This window comes from Dermacentor variabilis, chromosome 3, assembly GCF_050947875.1.
Source record: "Dermacentor variabilis isolate Ectoservices chromosome 3, ASM5094787v1, whole genome shotgun sequence".
Classification (NCBI taxonomy): Eukaryota; Metazoa; Arthropoda; class Arachnida; order Ixodida; family Ixodidae; genus Dermacentor; species Dermacentor variabilis.
In genome coordinates this window covers 176,651,206-176,674,288 of record NC_134570.1, presented here as the reverse complement: position 1 = coordinate 176,674,288, position 23,083 = coordinate 176,651,206, and the positions used below count along the sequence as shown (strand labels likewise).

At 46.4% G+C, this 23,083-nt stretch overlaps 1 protein-coding gene across 1 annotated transcript in view; it reads left to right on the top strand.

The window, feature by feature from the left end:
- Positions 1-8,410: 8,410 nt before the first annotated feature.
- LOC142576537 (cathepsin D-like) overlaps positions 8,411-23,083 on the top strand; it is a 34,295-nt gene continuing 19,622 nt past the window's right edge. Inside the window, exons 1-2 of the mRNA XM_075686697.1 lie at positions 8,411-8,531; positions 11,415-11,547. Of these exons, the coding sequence (XP_075542812.1) occupies positions 8,464-8,531; positions 11,415-11,547 (201 nt within the window). The 5' untranslated portion in view covers positions 8,411-8,463. The remainder of the gene's footprint in view (positions 8,532-11,414; positions 11,548-23,083) is intronic.

Genomic DNA, 23,083 nt, shown 5'->3' with positions numbered 1-23,083 from the left:
CTTCTAAAGTAAGCTCACAGGAGCCGAACTTGTACCCAGCTGGCACATGCTCAACCCACAGGGCTTGCACCAGTAACCTGATTGGCATCTGACTAAGAGCATCCTCGTGAAGTGCTCTTTTCACTGGTACTGGCAGAAAGTGGTTGTCCTCCAGCGTCTAGCATAGCATGGCGTTTGAAATATTTTTCTGTGTCTGATACATTCTCTTAATATGGTCTTCTGTCACTGTCAGAGAAACTGTGGTTTCTTGAGTCAGATGCCTGCCAGCTTTCATTGGCATATGTTTCACAAAACGTAGTTGTGAGAACTCGCGTGAGTGCATGTTGGCCTTCTTAGCCCCAGTACCCCATGCTCTGGGTTTTTCTGTGCACGACTGTGTGTCTCGCACGTAGGCTGCCCCAGAGCGCTTCAGGTCTAGTACAAACCATAGTAAGGTAACTACATATTTACAAACACCTGCAGCTCCAGCCCGGCAGTTGCAGGTTCTTTCAACCACAGTTCCATTTGACGAGAGCACAACAGCAGTGTTATATAATTTTGCCAAAGAGAACGATGCCTCCACGGTTGCTTTAAGAAAAGTGGAACTGTTAGCCTTGCAAATAAGAACATTGTGAACCTCATCTGCTTTAAACATCCTGTATCCGCTTACAGTATGCTTCTGAGCACCATGCGCATTCTGATGTGCCAAGATTTCTTGCTCTGAGAAACCATCCGGCATGTCTTTTAACTGCTTTGTCCATGGTCCTTTCGGTAACCTTGCTTGAAGAGGATGTGCATTTTGAATGGCTCGTAGTGGTACCTGCAACATGGGTATAAGCAAGCGTCAAAATGTTTTCTTCGGCACTCCACACATAAACAGAGCATGGAAGCATACACAGCTGATCATGGGATTATCAATGCGATCTTGAAATAAAAAGAGTATTCATTCATTGTGTCTTGGTCACTTGTCGCAAGCATGCTTGAAAAGCAACGCTGAACCTGTTTCGTTCACTACGCGCGGTCGTGGAGAATGTTGCACAAGGACGGGCTCCGTAAGCCGCTAGCTAACTTAAAACTCTGAGGCCGCCCTTGTACAAGGTACTGGCGCGTTCAATACTTTTCAGGTTAGCCAAAACATCCGCCGCAGTTTTTTTAGACCACGTTCGCGTTACTTGTAGCCACCGAGGCACGTTCATATTTTGGGTGCTCTATCTGCACTCCACGGTAGTAAGTAATGTACACCGCGACCGAGATAGTACGAGCTGTCAAACAAACAGCAACTGCTATCTGTACCGCAATGCTATGCCCAGATATATACACAGAATGTAACAGTGCTAATACAAGAGCTTGTTGGTTCTGCTTCGTACTTGCTGCGTACTATTCAAACAACACTATAGGCAAGAAAATACGCTAGCACAAGCTAAGCGCCAACTCAGCTACTTATTTCTTGCAAGATGTACATTATTGAACGTATGCGCTGTCCTTTCCTTTCGACGATATACTTGCTTGTCCGTAGATTAAATAGCACGCTGTAACCAAAAGACTGAATGGGCAGTGCTCTATAACGAGGTATTTGGCTGAAATACAGCGCATACATTCTCACAAGAGGGTGTCGCACTGTTGCAACAAACATGAATGTACTGTACGCTACGTACTACGCCTGCCGCCGGAACAGCCGCACAAACTTCGAAGGTTTGCGACGGGTGACTAGTAAATAAATGCACTGTTAGCGCGTGCTCACCAGCAAAACACGCCTGCTAGCCGTAGGATCGCGCTCGTGCCTTCAGTAGCATAGCTATAAAACGCTGACAAAGGTGTTGCTATGCAACGCAAGCTCCGAGCGCGAGACACTGGCACATGTGCGCGCTTCACGTGCGAAAATACTCGCTTCGCGCTCGTAGCGTCGGCTGCATGACCACAAGAAAGTTGTACGGCAATGTAAAGATCACTTGCGCGGCGCAAACATGCAACAAAAGTATTACTAGCACTCAAAAAACAAAGTTTTTTTTTACCTGCTGTTGCACGACGTCCATCAAGTACCGCTCCTCCGCCGGATCCTGCCCGCCAAAATCGCTCACAATTCCCAGCCTGCTTTGCGGCGGTCGCGTAGGGGGCGCGCGCAACTTTCTGAAATGGTCCATTCCACTCAGCAATTCAAACAATTTAAGGTTTCTTTTTGGTCCTTCTAGAGAGGCACATACCCAGTGCAGTGGTGGCGCAGCCTGCTTTTGCGACGGGTTGCTGTCCTCGAGGAACCCTTGAGACGTGGTTTCGATTCCAGACACCAACAGCAAAAATTTACGGGCTCTTTCTAGTCCTTCTAGAGCGGCGCCAACCCGGTCTACCTGTGGCGCAGCCTGTTTATGCGACGGGTTGCTGTGCTTGAGAAGCCCTAGTGACGTGGGCTCAATTTCACTTAGCCACGGGGTAAGTTTAAGGCTTCTTTTTGGTCCTTCTAGAGCGGCACATACCCAGTGCAGTGGTGGCGCAGCCTGCTTATGCGACGGGTTCCTGTCCTATACGAACCCTTGTGACGTGGTTTCGATTCCAGACACCAACAGCAAAAATTGAGGGGCTCTTTCTAGTCCTTCTAGAGCGGCGCTAACCCAGTCTACCTGTGGCGCAGCCTGTTTATGCGACGGGTTGCTGTGCTTGAGAAGCCCTAGTGACGTGGGTTCAATTTCACTTAGCAACGGGGTAAATTTAATGGTTCTTTTCCACCCTTCTAGATGCACATACGCAGTCCATCTGTGGCGCAGCCTGCTTATGCGACGGGTTCCTGTCCTATACGAACCCTTGTGACGTGGATTCGATTCCTCTGAGCAATGGGAAATCTTTAAGTTCTCTTTCTCATCCTTCTAGAGCGGCCCACACCCAGTGTATCTGTGGCACAGCCTCCTTATGCGACGGATTTCTATGCTTGAGGAGCCCTTGTGGCGTGGGTTCAATCGCGCTCAGCAGCTGAAAAAATTTAAGGGTTCTTTTCCATCCTTCTAGATGCACATACCCAGACCGTCTGTGGCGCAGCCTGCTTATGCGACGGGTACGTTCCTTTCCTATAGAAACCCTTGTGACGTGGATTCGATTCTAGTCAACAATGGTTTTAGGGCCTCTTTTTCATCCTTCTAGAGCGGTACATACCCAGTGTATCTGGAGCACAGCCTGCTTATGCGACCGGTTGCTGTGCTTGAGGAGCCCTTGTGACGTGGGTTCAATGGCACTTAGCAACGGGGGAAATTTAAGCCTTCTATTTCATCCTTCTAGATGTACATACCCAGAGCATCTGAGGGGCAGCCTGCTTATGCGACGGGATGTCCTTGAGGAACGCTTATGACGTGGGTTCAATTCCAACCAGCAACGAGGAAAATGTAAGGGTTCTTTTCCATCCTTCCAGACGCACATACCTAGTCCATCTGTAGCGTAACCTGCTTATGTGAAAGGTTGCTTTCCTTGATGAACCCTTGTGACGTGGGTTGAATTGCACTTAGCAACGGTAAAAATTTAAGGGTTCTTTTGCGTCATTCTAGATGCACATAACTAGTTCATCTGTTTTGCAGCCTGTTAATGCGACGGGTTGCCCTTGAGGAACCCCTATTACGGGGGTTCGATTCCAACCAGCAACGAGAAAAATGTAAGGGTTCTTTTCCATCCTTCCAGACGCACATACCTAGTCCATCTGTAGCGTAACCTGCTTATGTGAAAGGTTGCTTTCCTTGATGAACCCTTGTGACGCGGGTTGAATTGCACTTAGCAACGGTAAAAATTTAAGGGTTCTTTTGCGTCATTCTAGATGCACATAACTAGTTCATCTGTTTTGCAGCCTGTTAATGCGACGGGTTGCCCTTGAGGAACCCCTATTACGGGGGTTCGATTCCACTGAGCAACGAGACAAATTTAAGGGTTCTTTTTTATCCTTCTAGATGCACATACCCAATGCATCTGTAGCGCAGCCTGCTTATCGGACGGGTTGCTGTCCCTGAGGTACCCTTGTGACATGAGTTCGATTCCACTCAGCAAGGGGAAAAATTTAACGGTTCTTTTTCATCCTAGGTTACACATACCCAGTGCATCTTTGACGCATCCTGCTTATCCAACGGGTCGCTGTCGTTGCGGAACCTTTGTGGCATGGGTGCAATTCCACTCAGCAACGGAAAAAATTTGAGGGTTCTTTTTCATTCTTCGAGATGCACATAACCAGTGCATCTGTTTTGCAGCCTGCTTATGCGAAGGGTTGCTGTCCTTGAAGAGCCCTTGTTACGTGGGCTCGGTTCAACTCAGGAAGGGGAAAAATTTAAGGGTTCTTTTTCGTCTTTCTAGATTCATATAATCAGTGCATCTGTGGCACAGCCTGCTTATGCGACGGGTTGCTGTCCTTGAAGATCCCTAAATACGTGGGCTCGACTCCGCTCAGGAACGGCAAAAATTTAAGGGTTCGTTTTCGTCCTTTTAGAACTGCACGCACCCAGCGCATCTGTGACGCAGCTTGCTTATTCGGCGAGTTGCTGTCCTTCAGAAACCCTTATGATGTGAGTTCGATTCCACTCATCAACAGGAAAAATTAAGGGATCTATTCCGCACTTCCAGAGCAGCAAATTCCAGTGCCACATGCGTAGTTATTGAAGTTGGCGTTGAAGAGCGGCACAGAAAGGTTCGCTGAAGGCAACCACAGACCGAGTGCCCCATAATGAGTGCTGCCACGTCGGCGTCAAAGAGTTTCTTCGAATGGTGGTACTTACGTAGTCCCGCACATACAGTGACTCGTGCTGACGTGAAACAGGATCGTTCGAAAGCAGCACGTACGTGGAGACAGCCACATACTGACACAAGTTGGTCCGATACTGGCTTTCCATCCCTGTTGCCTTTGCACTGCAGCCCAACGGGCTACCATTTGGCCACGCACTAGCCAGTGACACAGGTAGACTGGAAATTGACAACATACAAATATACATAGATACAAACAGATAGTTGGCCGCCGGACAGTGCGCGAAGTACCCTAAGAATACTGATGCATTAATACTCCTTTGCCGGCACTAGCATTCGGCGCACATATTAACTTCGTTTATAAACTCTTAGCGTCGTGTAGCTAGAGCAGCAGCCAACCACGGCAGCTTCCACTATTCCTGCTCCAAAGGAGACACCTTATTGGGCCAAAACTGACACTCGGAAGATCCCAAGATGTTCGCTGGTCTCCACGGCGACAATGTTGACGACTGCTCGTAAAATAACAACCACGTGAGTGCATTTAACCATTTGTACAATTCCGCTGAGCCATGTAGCCTTCTGTCTAAACCACGTCGCGAAGGCATGGTTTCTTAACCATGAACGTGACTTTGTATACTGGACCTATTTTAAGCCGCTGCGGTGACGTATTTTTGTCATCCACAATGTTCGCTCATATGTAGCGGAAGAGAAACTCCCCGAATGTGTTCAAACATTTCTTGGTCATATACTTCATACGCAGAAGATGTACTCGCCCTTCCCCGCCGTGTCAACAGCTCCATGGGGGAGAATGACAATGTGCGCTCTTTGCTCAAAGGCATTGGGACCATTCCGTTTAATGCCCTTGTAGTGAAGAACCCCACTACCGTAGCTGACGTTATTGCTAAGTGCCACCGCCTCGATAAACTTCATTCGATGCGCTTGCAGCCTGACGTACCCGAGAAGAGGGCAACGAACTGCAACAAGCTGCATGCACTGATCTGTGCCATTATCCACGAGGGATTCCATGCACAAGCTTCATCGCGCGCTGTCGACGTCCATACAACGTCTCCTAGATGCGGCTTAGGTAGCATAGTGAGGGAAGAACTAGCGTCAGTGGCATGTGCTTAAGGTTCAAGCCCTCTCTCCTACCAACCTCCACTTACGCTCACATTCATGCTGTGGCATCACCCTTCCCGCAGCCCCCGTCACTTCTTGCCGCTGCAACACATGGGTCCCTCACTTATCTCAGCAAATGTACCGCCTCAGCCTTATGACAACAAGTGGCGCCCATCCAGACCACCCTGCTATTACTGCGAATTTCATTTCACGTCCACTCATACCTTCTCGGTCACACTTCCGTCGCAGTCCATCACATTGAAACCGATGGCAGCTTCATTGTAAGCCGCAGACCATACCACGTGTAGCTCGCGGATCGGAAATTCATCGAGACAAACGTCACCAACATGGCCAAAAGCGAGATTATGTGGCCGTCATCAAGCTCTTGATCGTCGCCTATTTTCCTATTTCGGAAGGGCGGTTCTGTACGATTTTGCGTTGAATATAGACTTAATAAGTTCATGCGCAAGGACGTCTACCTGATGCCACAAATCGTTGGTGCCCTTCACTCCTTCGAGAGCGTTGGATTTATCTCTAATCTCAGTTTGTGATCGTTTACTCGAACGTAGCTATTCAAGGACAAAACGGCCTTTGCAACACCACAGAGACTAAAAATTTAACGGAGTGCCCTTCGCGTAGTGTAACGCTCCTGCAGCCTTTCAACGTACGCTAGACACAGTTTTGCGTAGCCTGAAGTGGACAACCTGCTTGTGATAGCTTGACGACGACGTTATTTTTTTCTTCCGCTTTTGGTCAGCACCTTCAGCGCTTGGACGAAGCTTGGACCGGCATTTCTAACGCTCATCTTCAGCTCAGCACTAAAAGTACCGACTTGCCAGCAAGACAACCAGGTGTTGGGCCACCATGTAAGCAAGAATGGCGTCCGGACGGACACTGACAATATCGCTGTCGTCTTTCGCTTTCCTCGCGCACATGAGAAACACTTCCGAAGTTTTCTTTTGTCTTGCGTCCTATTGCGGGCGCTTTATTTGCCACTTCGCAAACATACCGTCGGCACTCCAAAGGGCTTGCGTTCAAAGCATGTAGTCGGACAATTTTAATAATGTTTATTTAGTTGTTTATAACGCAGTACTTTCTTGAAGCTGATTACTTTGCAACGTTGCGAGGACATTTAAAGCTAGGAGGACAAAGTTTAGGCAAATCCATGTACAACCCATCATTCCCGAGCTAGCTGAGCTGCCTTTCTTGCAGACCCCGCTGACAATAGAGCCACCGTGCCCTCTAGTAATTGTACAAAACTTTATGGTTGGCCGTTCCGGCAGACAGTAGCCAGCAACCAGATCGAATCCGGGAGGGTTGTCAAAGAAAGATACCCTTTAATATATTTCCCCGAGTGAATGACCTCGGATCAATGAATATCACTCTCGTCTATGCCCCTGAAAGCTGCAATAACCTTCTTGAATCGGCGATGGCGATAGTACGCTGGCTTACGTAGTATAGGCAAGCGTAACTTATGTGCGATCTTTCTGAGACTCAGTGGTTAGCCAGAACGACTTCTCGAAGTTTTGAAATTTACGCAGCCTTTGTCCTACGGCACCCCGCAGTGGATTTACTTAGCTGCCAGCCACGTTTTCAACATACGAGCTTCTACGCAAGCTTTGCCATCTATAGCGTTCGCGTGTCGCCGAAGCTGTAATGTTTTTCTCAGTTTTTCCACAGAGGTAGAGATACCAAAGCTTCTCCGAGACTGTGTGATAATACTTTATTGTTTTTCATTGAGTGTGAATTACCGCATCCCAATCGCCTTTCAGATGCACACTGATATTTCGAAACGTAAGTCAATCACTGTTCAAGACATCTCCTCTTAGCATGAATTCGCAGACCGCGAACAGTTGAGCGAAATTTGGCGCCAAAATTTGCGACACTATATATTCCCCTCGCACATAGGGCTTCCTTGTAAGCTTGAACAATGCGTTGTGCGATAATAATTTGCGAACTGATATCGAAGTTTCATCGTCTACTTAATGGAGTATTCGGCCTCTACATTAAGTGTACCCCCCCTCGTTAGGATAACTTTCCTCAAAAAAGAACAGAACCATCACTTCGGTTATCGTACATATCGATTTTCTTCTCCCTCGATTCTAGGGTTTTCTTATCATCCACTGTTCCAGACGGGCTGCCTCAACTGATAATGCAAGCTTTTGATATGTATGTATGCTCTATTGTGTGACATGTTACTTCACCGTAAAGGAATGTGCGGGTGACAATGCCTCATTCAGCCAGTCAATGTTCTTCCTTTAGCCTGGCCATCCAAGACCTTCACTCTGTCTGAATCAATGCTCAATAATTTGTTGAAAGTAACATTGGCGGGGCGTAATTCCCAGCTCTGACCAAGTGTGAAAGCACTGGTGTGAAAGCTCTAGCGAAAGCACTTGAGTAGATCCATTATATTATCCCAACCCTTTGTGGACTCGTCGACATGTCAGACATGTCAGTACAAGCCCAGAAAAGTGCTGAGGGGTCCGAAAGCAATCGCGACCGAAAAAAAAAAAACGAAAGGCGCAGAAGCGGCGCTGCGATAACAGCGGCGCCGCAATGCACGTGACGCGTCTATCTAACCGTCCCCCTAACTTAAAACACGGGCGAACGGGTCGATTTCTCCATTGTGCTGTGCTCATCATACTAGACCGGCCACAATCGAGCAAGATGATACGAAGGCTGCCAACTCTGGCTCTCTGCGCCGTGCTTTTAGGAGCCGCTTCGGCATTGATAAGGTGAGATGTTGCCGGTTGCGTAAATGCGGTCCCCTTGACGAAGACGTGGAATTTGCCACTGTGGTTTAAGTTAACCGAAAATTATTATGCAGGGTTATTTTCTCACTTTTCAGCCAGCTCCGCGTGATATAAAGGAATAGGTAGATATTAGTGATGCTTCCGTGTCTGAATATATTTACCGCGACCGCAGAAGGTTCTCACAGCGAACACCAACTTTTTCCTAATTACAAGATACGCAACCTCGTCTTCATTACTTACATGGTATTTCTTGTAGTGTCCTCCGAGACGCACTCACAGTGACCACCACTCTACGGGCCTTAGTGAGACGTTGCGACCGTAATCCGAGGGAAGGTGACAGATGCGAAACTGCTTAAAACTTGACAAGCGCCAAACCGGCGCGACAGCCCTCTGCATAGTCCGTCGAAATTCCGACTGCACGTAGCCGCAGGGGCATGAGCTCGAATTGCTGTGGCAGTGGTGGTCAGCTTTGTATTGTTTTTTCTATGGCGAGTGCCGAAGCTGAATAAGACGAGAGGACATGAGGACCACAGGCTTATGACGACGGCTGCTGGCGTAACAGAAAGGACTAACGGACTAATGGGCGGACGTCGAATTCCAGTTTCGAGCTTTCAATTGTCGCGGTACAAACGCTGCACCGGTGAGAAGGAATTTTGTGCAGAGAATCGGTGAATCTGTCAAAAAGCTAGGCAAGTACTAAACCTGCACCATAAATAACAATACCTTAAGCACTTAATAAAGTCGCACTCGTTGCTGCGCAGAGAAGCAAGAAACGCGAGGCAAACTTGTAATAGAAGCAGGCGAGAGTGAATAAGTGTCGCATGTTTCAAGTGCAGCGAAAAAAAAAAGGCACCGGAGTCAGCGTTATTTGACAATGGTCGCTTAGGCACATCATGGTCTAATGATATATGTCATTCGCACGCCATAACTTAACCCATGCAGCCGTGATTCAGTTGTCATTGGCGTGTTGTGCTGCCAATATTTTCTTGCCACATACTTGTCAAAGTAAGCTCATAAGCTGTTCGACAAGAATCCACAGTACAAAAACACGCCTGAACGGCTTAGTCCTTACACATCAAAGCCTGCAGTGCTAAATTAAATGTGGCTGTTGATTGGACAGCGTCAGAAATTAGAGACGTCTTTGAAACTGTGAGACGTCGTGTGTAGATTCAATAAAGGTAACTTTCTCTAAAGCGCGATGATATGAATGCCATGAACAGTCGGAACTCAGATTTCGCGCGTTACAGTGAGAGGAAGGAGTGAATATTTAAACCATTTGAGTGCTTTCTTCCATTTGTGTTTGCTAGCTTGTTTTTTTTACATGCGTATGTGGCGCCAAGTACAAGAGGCGCCATACGAGTAAAACTTATTAAAATATTCGTTTTTTGTTTAAACAGTGTCTAGCGTCGAATACGCATTAGGGCTACCGCCGCGGACCACGTCCGCGATATTGTATGGCAATTTCTTTCTCTACTGCTATCGTGTACGCTCTTCACCCCGGGAATGCTCCTGTACCGTGCAATGAACGCGCCTGCTCAAACTCAATACGGCGTCTTCCATTGTTAGTGTTTGCGTTGTTTCGGACAAAATAAGTCAATGAATAAAACTCCCCTTCCATCAATCCACTACAACTGTGCGTTCTCTCCTCTCGTGACATAATGGAAGACAAATACGATCCTTGAAATAACGTAAGTTTGCGTATCTTGGTGTTTCAATACGGCATCTAGCGCACAAGACAAAACAAGGACAGAGTGAGAACCGAAGAAGACCGGCGCCAACTTCCAACAGATTCGTTGTTGCTTTCCTTGCTACTTAGTTGCTAGGTGTGTCACGAAATTCACAAGTAAGATAATAGAAACGCGAACATTGCTAAATTGGGTGACACGTGTGTGAGCGCACCATGGCTTGATCTAACAAAAAAAGAAATAAATTATTTTAGCCTGAAGCCGTGAACAACTGAACTAAAAGGGCAACTCAACCATCTCATAATCTTGTAGGCTTTACTCTGTTTATTTTATTTTGTTTCTTTTTTGCGCTGACTATGTTTCTGACGTCTAAATGTTACAAATGTGCTTGGACAGGCTATTACTAAAACCTCATGTATATGGGCGTGACGCGTTTGAAAACAAATCTGTTTAAGTTAGTGCCTCTCTTCGTACGTTTTCACTCTGTCTTTGCTTTGAGTTGTGCACTAGATGGAGTAAATACGATCCGCTGCGATCATCTGCTGATACCAGTGAACGCTGGTATAGTAGTTTCATTTTCAGTACAGCTTCAGTTTATTGTTCATTCATGGTACAATTCATTAAACAACAGTCCCGAATAAGGAAATTGCATTAGAACAGACCTTATCGATCATTAGCAACATAACATCATGTTATCTGTGGCCCTGAGTTGGCCATAGCAGAAATCTCTATTCTGGTTGTTGTATTTTCTCAGTTAAGTGAATTGCAGTTAGTATAGCGAACCTTGCGAAATCGGAGAGTCGTGGTTTCACCTAAGAATAGCACGCGGTGCATAAAGGTTATGAAAATTGAAATGCCGTACAGTCTAAATTATGAAGCAGATACTTTTTGATACGTGTGCGTGACTGAATTGTCCTGAAGGTGATATTCACGGAGTGAAAGCTACAGAATAAGCATTGACTCCCCGCTTATTTTCATTGTGTGCTTGTGCGTTTCGTACTAGTGTTGCAGCGTTACGAACCGAAAGCCAGCTAAGCTCTCTTGTGCTAAATTATGTTACAGCATTAGAAGCAAATTAGTTGCTTACGTGCCAGGAGACGTCTCTCGATAATTCGATTGCGACAAATGTATTTCCTTTGTGCTATACAAACGCTACTTTCCTCGCCCTTCTTCTGACCAGGGTGCCACTGCATAAGATGAAAAGCATCCGGGAGCAGTACCGAGAACTCGGCTGGCCACTCAACGTTAGTCGCGATTGGTCCATCAATGACGCGAACGGACCCATTCCGGAGCCCCTGAAGAACTATCTCGACGTGAGTGCCGCGGTGCCGTTTCACCTTATATCATAGTTCCCGTGGATAGCGCATGACAATCCGAAGTACTGGCTAGAAAATAATAAGACTTCAAATGAAAGTGCCTAATGGTTCATCGCACCCCTTTACCACACACTTTCTCTCAACCCTTCTTTCTAACTTCTGCAAATTAGGTAGACTGCACAATGAACGGCTATCTTTCGCCGTGTTCCCGCAAGCATGCTATATAATTATGTACGAGTGGGTGCACCTTCGAAATTTTCTGCGGAAGATAACGTCCAGAGTTTGGGCCAATTACTTACGTCAGCAGGTGAAGCAAATGGCAAGAAAGTCAATTTGTAATATTACGCCTCATCAAAACTCATAGATATGTGCAAGATATCGCAAAATGCTCGCATTTCGCCGTAGCCTAAAAGCGAACATGGCCGAAAACCCTATAATTTCTTTATTGCCGGCGTTTGGTTTGTTCAAGCTTTAAAATTTCAATCTAAGAAGAATATCGACACCATGCGGCTTATCTTGCCTGAAACAATAATCATTATCTATCACGCGCTCCTTTTTTTTTACCGCTGCGCGCCAGTACATCCAGATTTACAGGTTATGTTTAAAACCACGGTTGCAGCGCTGACCGGTTAGATTCACAGCGCGAGCCCCATTCGTTCTTCCTCCTCTTTTCTGGAGTGATGGCGCCCACACGCCTCGTTCAAACAAACATATACCACACGCGTGTAGCAATATAACAGGACTTGTCTTCATTTAGGTGTATGTGTAATAGTTGATACATTACATTTAAGTCAGCGAATTTCACCCGGTTTTTATGGTTGGAAATGCAGCCTTCTTAAGCAGTTCTGTTAACAAATCTGTTCGGTTAAATTTGTTGAAAATGACCCTAACCGCTTTTTTTAACTCGTTCGAGCATGTTGGTTAGTTTTTCTGAGTACAGAAACCAAGCAGTGTTTGCGTATTCTAGGATGGCTCTGATAAGTGTATTATAGGCCAATAACTTTGTGTCTGCTGGTGCTAGCTGTAATCGTCTTGTTATAAAAGCAGTCATTTTAGTGCAGATGATGGGATGTGCTGAATATGAGAATCCCATCGTAGAACGTGTGACAATATGACACCTCTGTATTTATGGTCCCTAACTTTAGACATCTTAGTTGAATTAATGGTATAATTAAACTTGGATAAATGCTTTCTTCTAGTTATGGATAACAGAGCGGAGTATTTTTTCGTAGATATGTATTTTCCACTTACTGCACCGCACTTAAACTGCCTCTCAAGCCATATTCAAGGGGATGGGGTCATCAACAGAATTGCTTTCATTGTACAGGATGCAGTCGTCTGCAAACAACCTGCGTCCGACATTAGCAGATGAAAGCAGATCGTTCACAAAAAGTAAGAACAACACCGGCGCCAAAACACTACCCTGCGGTACACCAGAGGTCGCTGGTACAACTAAGAATTTCACATGATTGAGCTCTACGAATTGCGATCTGTCTGGGAGGCAGTTAGTGATCCAGTCAAGAATTGGTCCCTTGCCCAAGGTAACTTGAAGTTTCAGAATAAGTTTGTTATGCGACGCCCGGTCAAAAGCTTTAGGAAAATTCTGCAAAATCAGATCACTTCGTATTTGATGATGGATGCTTGAGGAGACAATGGACCAATTCGATAAGTTCGGTTACCGCGGGTGTATTCTAGCGGAAACCGTGTTGAAAAGGAGATAAAAATTTGTGTTCTTCGAAGTTTTTCGTTATGCGGCATTGATTCAATGCTTAGGCATTACCGTCGACAGTCCTCGTGAGATGAGGTCTGCCGCATTTTTTTTTTCTTCGTTCCGCGGTGCTCTTATGTTTATCCTGTCCAGGTCGCCCTCCGAACGCCGCAAACTTACAAGGAAGGGGTGACAGCTCGGGCAGTTCGCATTAAGAGCCGGCGCTTAACCGCTTCCTAGATATGAAAGACTGTGCATGCGCGCGCAAGCATTACTCGTGGACAACCACCGTATGAGTCACGTCTGTCGGTCAACGCGCCCGCTCTGATGTCCTCGATGAGGCGCATAGGGTGGGAGAAGTCTAGCGCACGAAAAGCCGGGAGAAAGATTGAGCGACCTATTGCGACATTGTAGGTTATTTGCTATCTGCAGTGCAGTATTATTCGGCTCCAAGATTGGCGGAAAGATTGCCTAAAGAGCGAAAACGTTTTCTCGTGTTTGAATAGTGTCGCAGCGTCGCTCAATATATGAAGCATATGTGATAAATATGAAGCTCTAAATATGGGAAGTACATTCGAACAGGCACAGTCCCATACGATATTAGTGTCGCCCAGTGTAGGCTCGCATAAATCGTTTTCGCATATGATTTACGCCCACTTAATTGCTTGCAGACAGCCCAGAATATTGGTCGCTGAAATTACCCGCAGAAGAAAGCTCGTGTTCATAGCTTGTGACATGGGCACTAAAGTTGGCCACAGAACTCCACACAAAGCATCGAAACTTGGCTGAAGGCTATGAAGGACTCAAGTGGCATTACCGTCGCGTCTATTTGTTAATAAGTCTGTTTAAAGTGTCACGATTATAATTTCTTCAGAGCATATCAGAAGGGCCCGACTTATGTACGACCGCGCGTAAGCACAGAATGTGCAAAAATCAAGGCTTAAGAGGAAGCTTTAAGGACACCTTGATTTCGGCGAGTTTGTTCATTTTGACGGAGTTCAAAAAAAAAGAACTCGCAGTCTCACCCGAAAGGCGAAGCATTGATTGCAATAGCAAACTAGTACACAGCTGCACGAAGTAAGGATAGTAGTTTTATCGGCCGTATAAACTTGAAAACGTTCGCTTAGTAATTGAATTAACAAGCATGGTGTCAGTGCGCACAAGCAAACATGCCCACATACGCTGGAAAACGCTTGATGCTGTTGTGAGCAAAGTGACCTTTGTGCGGTCTACCGCTTCAATGCAGGAGCGGCGAGAGCGCACCGCACGCAAAGGTATCAGCCATCTGCAGATCCTTTTCAAGATACTGCACGCGCGACCGCGCGCGGACGTGCAAAGTACATGCATGTTGGCGGAGTGGAAGCCGCCTCCCCACCCTCCCATGCTGCCTCCCCACGCTGCTACGCATATAGACCTTTGCACCGGAAGCCTCGAACCAGAGAGTCGGAAACGGATATCAGGGCCCCGGTAGCGAGAGTGGCTAGCGTCTCATAGTTGCCCTCACTTACTGGACTGTCATGCGCGCAGTTCCCGCATTGACTGCACGACGTTTTCGCGATTTTAAGGTTATCCGCGCAGGATATGCGAACGTCCGGCCAGCACTGCGCTGTGTGTGGTTGTTCTAACAACCAGAAGCGCAATGCAGCAAGAAAACTGCAGTGCAGCACGCATAATGTTCTGAAAGAGGACTGCGGCTGCAACATGTAACTGTTGTATCGGTTTCCTGCCGACGCGGTACTGAAGCATCGCTGGATTAGCGTTGTAAATCGTAACCGATTCGTCCCTACGGAGTCATCGCGCGTCTGTTTGACTCATTTTATCGACATGAAGTGGAAATTTGAGAAGCCAGAGCGGATGCTTCATCTCGGATACGCGAGGAAGGTAAGATGCGCTGTGTGTGTCTCCATCGTCAGTCCCTAATGTTTAGATGGGCTATAAATATTCAAATATGAGCCAACAAGGTCAAGTTTCGGCAAGCGTGATGACAGTGGTCGTTTTTGTATTAATAGTAGGTCGTGAAGGGGCAGCGGCGCATCACGAAATACGACATCCAAGTGCCGAAGACGGTAGGCTCACACGTTGTGTTGGCGATAGCATCGGTAATAAACACTCCCCTTTCATTTCCAGAAGGCTAAAGAAAACCTTGTGCCACAGGCAGCCCCATCTCCTCTGACGTCCTCCTCTGACGAATGTATGCACGACTGTCAGACTGATTGTTCGAAACGCGCAGAAGCGCGTTTAATATCTCTTTATGTTCATCTTCAAGTCGACGTTATTCCGCAATCGCACGGTCTCATTCGCAGACGGGCGCTCAAAACAGGAAAGTTCTCGCCCTAATGAGTAAAGCGACACCTCTCAACACTGTTGATACTTGCACTAAAGGTCCAAAACGACGCTGAGGAGACTTAATACACGGATAATCATAGGCGAAAGCAGCTGTAGCGCTGAGCTGACGCTTTCCGGCGCCATCCGGCAGTCGCGCGCAGTCGTACGGCTGGTGCCAGCAGGAAAGTTTCCGTCTCGATGTGTAGCCGATGCCTCTCGATACTGGTGAGAATAGCGCGAAAGTGGCAAGACGACTCTGTGAAGGCCGAAGATACGGAGATACACAGATGTAGATAGCAACCAACGTTTTTAATCTGTTTGTTGATAGCAACAGCAGCGCTGAGCCGGCTGACGCTGAGCAACGACAGTCCAGTATGGCATCGCCGCCAAGGAGACACTAGGCGGCGCCGGTAGTCGAAATATGGCGGCGCCCGTGGAAGCCTCAGTGCAAAGGTCTATAGCACGTGAGATTGAGCCGCGATCGTCAGTTTCCCTTGTGGCCGGTCACATTTTTACAATTGTAGTAGGTACAGCGGGGCGTGGGGTTTCTCGTGGCGCTCAACGTTTCTGCGCAGGCGGAAATAAAAATGCGTGCGAGAGAGAAAATCTGGGATCTTTTGCTCCTTCAATAAGTGACTCTGCCTAGGCACTCCGGAGGAGGTTTCCTAGCGTGTTGTATGCGTTTGTCCCCTAGACATGCCGGCATTTCGGAGTGCGGTCCAGTTTGTTTACGCTCCGCCGCTCGCTGCCCGTGCGGTGAGGCAATGTGCACGGACGCCACATCTTCTGATCGCTGTATCTGAAGGGACAAGGTTCTGACTGGTGTTGTATAAGTTGGGAGGTGCTTTTTTCGTCGCGACAATAGATTGCATTTTTTACGAGCACTAATCCAGAAGGGGACATGTAACTGGCAAACAGAGACCTCAGGAGAGCACACGAAGTTATAATAGAGCAGGCGGCGCAGGATCTTCGGGGCGCCCAAATGGTAGCGGGGGGATCAAAGCTGGAAGCAGGGCCAGTCTGGGTTCTAGCTTTGGTGCCCCCGTTCCCGCTTTGGTTTCCTGGAGGCGCCGTCAATAGTGCGAAATATTGATACGTTGTTTTAATTAGTAAAAAACATGATTGAATAAATATAATTACGTCCAGCTGAAAACTTCCGGCGCTAAGTTCAGCACTACCGCGCCCCGCGCCTTCTGCTTGCACGCCTAGGGACAACCGCATATAACACGCGCTAAGAATCTCCTCCGTCGAGTTCTTACCATCCTATGGTCCCTGCAGCGCACCTTGACCAGCACGTCCACATCTTGTATGATGCCAGGGTTAGCGCAGAGTATGAAGCCTATTTCATTTCTAGTCTCGCCATTCGGGGTCCTCCACGTTGACTTTCGGCTATACCGCTTGCAGAAGAAGGTATTCATTATCTGCATATTATTCTGTTCTGCAAACTGTACTAATAACTGTCCCCTGCTATTCCTAGAACCTATGCAATATTCCCTCACTGACTTGTCTATAGCCTGCTTCTTGCCTACCCTGGCATTGACGTCACCCATCAATTTAATGTATTTTGTTTTGACTTTACCCATCGCCGATTCCTCGTCTTCATAGAAGCTTTCGACTTCCTGGTCATCATGACTGGATGTAGGGGCGTAGACCTGTACGACCTTCAATTTGTACCTCTTATTAAGTTTCCCAAGACCTTCCACGCTCTCGTTAATGCTATAGAATTCCTGTATGTTACCAGCTATATCCTTATTAATAAGGAATCCGACTCCTAGTTCTCGTCTCTCCGCTAAGCCCCGGTAGCGCAGGACGTGCCCGCTTTTTAGCACTGTATATGCTTCTTTTGTCCTCCTAACTTCACTGAGCCCTATTATATCCCATTTACTGCCCTATAATTTCTCCAATAACACTGCTAGACTTGCCTCAGACTTGCTAGACTTGCCGCCAGAAGTAAAGAAAGCCTTGGGAGATATGCAAAGGCGGAAGGTAGCTGGGAAGGAACAGGTAACAGCAGATTTGTTGAAGGATGGTGGGCAGATTGTTCTAGAAAAACTGGCCGCCCCGTATACGCAATGCCTCATGAATTCGAGCGTACCGGAATCTTGGAAGAACGCTAACATAATCCTAATCCATAAGAAAGGGGCGCCAAAGATTTGAAAATTTATAGACCGATCAGCTTACTGTCCGTTGACTACAAAGTATTTACTAAGGTAATCGCAAATAGAACCAGGAACACCTTAGACTTCTGTCAACCAGAGGACCAGGCAGGATTCCATAAAGACTACTCAACAATAGACCATTTTCACACTATCAATCAGGTCATCGAAAAATGTACGGAATTTAACCAACCCTTATATATAGCTTTCATTGATTACGAGAAAGCGTTTGATTCAGTCGAAACCTCAGCAGTCATGGAGGCATTACGGAATCAGGGTGTAGACGAGCAGTATGTAAAAATACTGAAAGATATCTATAGCGGCTCCACCAGCCACCATAGTCCTACATTAAGAAATCAACAAAATCCCAATAAAGAAAGGCGTCAGGCATGGAGATACGATCTCTCCTATGCTATTCAAAGCGTGTTTAGGGGAGGTATTGAGAGATGTGGATTGGGAAGAATTGGGGATAAAAGTTAATGGAGAATACCTTAGTAACTTGCGATTCACTGATGATATTGCCTTGCTTAGTAACTCAGGGAACCAACTGCAATGCATGCTCACTGACCTGGAGAGCAAAGCAGAACGATGGGTCTAAAAATTAATCTGCCGAAAACTAAGGTAATGTTTAACAGTCTCGGAAGAGAACAGCAATTTACGATGGGTAGCGAGGCACTGGAAGTGGTAAGGGAATACGTCTACTTAGGGCAGGTAGTGACCGCGGATCCGGATCATGAGACTGTAATAATCAGAAGAATAAGAATCGGCTGCGATGCGTTCGGCAGGCATTCTGAGATTATGAACAGCAGGTTGCCAATATCCCTCAAGAGAAAAGCATATAACAGCTGTGTCTTACCAGTGCTCATGTACGGGGCAGAAACCTGGAGGCGTACGAAAAAGTTGCTACTTAATTTGAGGACGACGCAACGAGCTATGGAAAGAAGAATGATGGGTGTAATGTTAAGGGGTAAGAAAACAGCAGATTGGTTTAGGGAACAAACGCGAGGTAATGACATCTTAGTTGAAATCAAGAAAAACAAATGGGCATCGGCAGGACATGTACTGAGGAGGGAAGATAAGCGATCGTCATTAAGGGTTATGGACTGGATTCCAAGGGAAGGGAAGCGTAGCAGGGGGAGGCAGAAAGTTAGGTGGGCGGATGAGATTAAGAAGTTTGCAGGGACAAGATGGCCACAATTAGTACATGACCGGAGTAGTTGCAGAAGTAGGGAGATGTATTTGCCCTGCAGTGGGCGTAACCAGGCTGATGATGATGGCTATGATGAAACACTTCCGTGGTGCCTAGGCTGACTCTTATATTCAAGGAGCAAAAGGCCCCACATTTCCTCTCTCGCACCCGCTCTTACTCCGGCGTCTCCACAAGTGCCACGCCCCGCTGTACCTACTAGCAATTTGTAAGTACACTGCCCAGTCACGAAATGCGCAGTGGCTGCCAGCGCAGAACGCCAACCCCCTCCCATCCATCCACCGCCTTTCGCTCGACGGAAGACGGCCCATTTGCTTTCCGCGTTCTCCTTCGAGCGCGCCAGGTTGAGCCGCGAACGCCGGCTTCCTCGTGTGCTTTCACTCGCGCATTCAGCATATGACGCGCGGCGATGGCATTTTCACTTTTCGATGTTATAGACATGATCACAGCGACGTCAAACATGCCCTAGGATTGCCATATAACTGCTGGCTCAATAAAACGGGCTAAAGACAAAGACGAAAGGAGCGCAGCCCGTGCTGCCGAATGTGTCCATTTTGTCTTTGCTTTAGCGCGTTTCTCTGAACTGTCAGGAAACTTTAGCTCAGGCTCAGCTCCGATGTCGCCTATACAAATGCATGTTAAGCGCAGAAATCTTGTTCTGAGACCACTGTCCCGATTTCAATGAAATTTGCTGCATTTGGGAGGGAAAGTTAGGTTCTAGTGGCTGTTGCAAGCGAAATAGTTATTTAAGGTTTGCATCTTTTAAAAGCACTTTTCAAACATTTATAATCTTGAAAGAAAACAGAAGCACGAAGTTTTCAAGTTAAGAAATCTGCACGAAGGACAGATGTCGGAGTTGCGTAAACTGCATTCGTTAGGGCATTCAAAGCGGGAAGGTTTGATATATCAATTGTATCTTACATAAATTTGTTACGTTCTTTACAAGGGCATTGCAATAAAGTCTTACTCAAATATTAGTGGCAAATTTAAGGGCCCTGTATATTACATAAGTTATGAGCTCTTATCATGCTCTATTACATGCAATTTACAGAATTGTGATATCTTTTTAATACTCAACCACAGAGCTGGAAACTTGATAGTTTTGTTTTCTGTGAAAGTGTGATTTCCGACAATCTTTATTGAAAAATTTACGACGTCAATTAAAAATTTTCTACCAGTAGTCCCGAGATTCTTTATCTTGATACGCAATAAATCTCATCAGATTTGGTGCACTGGTTGCCGAGCAAAACAATTTTTCCTATCCCACATATTCAGATAAAAGCCCCCGAGCTAAAGCTTTCTCTTCAGGATAGAAAAAAAGTTGGGCGTTGTTCTCGCTTTGAACTCGTCGTTATAGAGCACTCTAAGAGCTCCGACAACTCTGCTCTTTACGTTGGTCGCGTAGTGGTGCTATGTGCATGTGATAAGGATAACCTGCTCTCAAAAAGAGAACGGAACAAATACGAAATATGATTTAGAGAGGTATGCTTGCGCAGCATTTTATCACAAGGCCGCCATGTAGCCCGAAGTAGTTGTGCAAGTTCTATGTTTGTCGCCCATAGTGTTCGCGGTTGATAAGGAGGCTGTCTCACACTGACATGCGAGTGCAGGCAACGCCTTCTAAAGATAAAAGCTATAGACATGTGCTCTGTCTGGAACGTAATATATACATAGGCAGGGGGACGCACCCTTTGCAATATGCGAGGTATGCAATAAACAAATAGAAAAAAAATTGTCTCCCCTAATTTATGTTTAGAACCACAGCGCTCAAACTGGACAACAGCAAGAACTACTGGACGAAGGCCTAACAATTGTGCGATTTGTTGTGTGAGAAACCACCTGGCGGCTATGAGCACGTCTGCTGAAAGGCATATATCGATCAGGACCAATACATATAGACTTATCTTTGTGCGAAATAATGCAGTTGCCCGTATTTTGACGTCAGTGTCAATAAGTCGCATTGGAAATTAAAGCCAGGTAGCATCAGAATAAAGCACATTACACAGAATACACTGCTACAGTCCAAAGCTACGGATAGGCTACGGTAACTGTGAGGTTCGCAACAGAACTGCATCGTCACAGGCGATGAAACCGCTCTCATGGCCTTCGATATTAAGAGAACGGCAACACGACGTTACGCTTGTGTTGTATCTTACTAGCGAAAGGCTACCCGAGACTATGTTCCCACTAAAGCCGACATGGGGACCGCAGACGGCCGGTCGGATTGTTTTCTACGCAGTTACATATAGAGCTGCTCGATGAAAAAGTGATTTCGCCCGGTGAGGTTCAGCTTCAAAACAGTTTCAAAAGTGTTGGGTTGCGAAACATACGTAGCTACTACTGCAAAGCAATTCATCTGATGTGCCCAAATACTAGGACACTTTTATGCAGGTCATACGCACATACGGCGAAGAAATGAGACGTGTCACTACTCGCGTGCTTCGCGGAGGAGCACGATCAGGCGTCGAACGCGGAACAGCACACGCGACGTGCAAGTTGCACATCCGTCGTGGATGACTACACAGTAAGGTGTCGCAAGCAGTCAAACGCCATGCGAGATGGTGTAGCAGCACATAAAATGTAGCGGTGTGTACTTTTAAACATTCAGGATATCTTATAAACAAGTTTACTTTTATAATTTACTGTCAAATTGAGAATTGGTTATAAAGAACACAATAACTTTAAACCTCCGGAAGCGTTCAGATACGTTTCTATGAACAACTAGTGCCTGTCGGGGGAAGGAACAGGCACATGCCTGTGAATTGCTGTGAAAATGATATACGAACGTTTGTAAATGTTACTAGAAAAATAAAATGCAAACATGTGGTTTTATTTAGCTTTGATAAGAGAAGTGTGCCATGGTCATCAGCCGCATGGATATCGTTCGTCTCTTACCTACTAATTAGCGATTGGCAATGGACAGGCCGCCATTGGAATCTGAACCTGGCAACGTTTAACGTTAGAACGTTATCTAGTGAGGCGAGTCTCGCAGTGTTATTGGAGGAATTAGAGGGTAGTAAATGGGATATAATAGGGCTCAGTGAGGTTAGGAGGACAAAAGACGCATATACAGTGCTCAAAAGCGGGCACGAACTGTGCTACCGGGGCTTAGCAGAGAGACGAGAACTAGGAGTCGGATTCCTGATTAATAAGGAAATAGCTGGTAACATACAGGAATTCTATAGCATTAACGAGAGGGTGGCAGGTCTTGTTGTGAAACTTAATAAGAGGTACAAATTGAAGGTGGTACAAGTCTATGCCCCTACATGCAGTCATGATGACCAGGAAGTCGAAAGCTTTTATGAAGACGTGGAATCGGCGATGGGTAAAGTCAAAACAAAATACACTTTACTGATGTGCGACTTCAATGCCAGGGTAGGCAAGAAGCAGGCTGGAGACAAGTCAGTGGGGGAATATGGCATAGGCTCTAGGAATAGCAGAGGAGAGTTATTAGTAGAGTTTGCAGAACAGAATAATATGCGGATAATGAATACCTCTTTCCGCGAGCGGGTTAGCCGAAAGTGGACATGGAGGAGCCCGAATGGTGAGACTAGAAATGAAATCGACTTCATACTCTGCGCGAACCCTGGCATCATGCAAGATGTAGACGTGCTCGGCAAGGTACGCTGCAGCGACCATAGGATGGTAAGAACTCGAATTAGCCTAGACTTGAGGAGGGAACGGAAGAAACTGGTACACAAGAAGCCAATCAATGAGTTAGAGGTAAGAGGGAAACTAGAGGAATTCCGGATCAAGCTACAGAACAGGTATTCGGCTTTAACTCAGGAAGAGGACCTTAGTGTTGAAGCAATGAACGACAATCTCATGGGCATCATTAAGGAGTGCGCAATAGAAGTCGGTGATAACGCCGTTAGACAGGAAACGAGTAAGCTATCGCAGGAGACGAAAGATCTGATCAAGAAACGCCAATGTATGAAAGCCTCTAACCCTACAGCTAGAATAGAACTAGCAGAACTTTCTAAGCTAATCAACAAGCGTAAGACTGCGGACATCAGGAACTATAATATGGATAGAATTGAACAGGCTCTCCGGAATGAAGGAAGCCTAAAAACAGTGAAGAAGAAACTAGGAATAGGCAAGAATCAGATGTGTGCGTTAAGAGACAAAGCCGGCAAT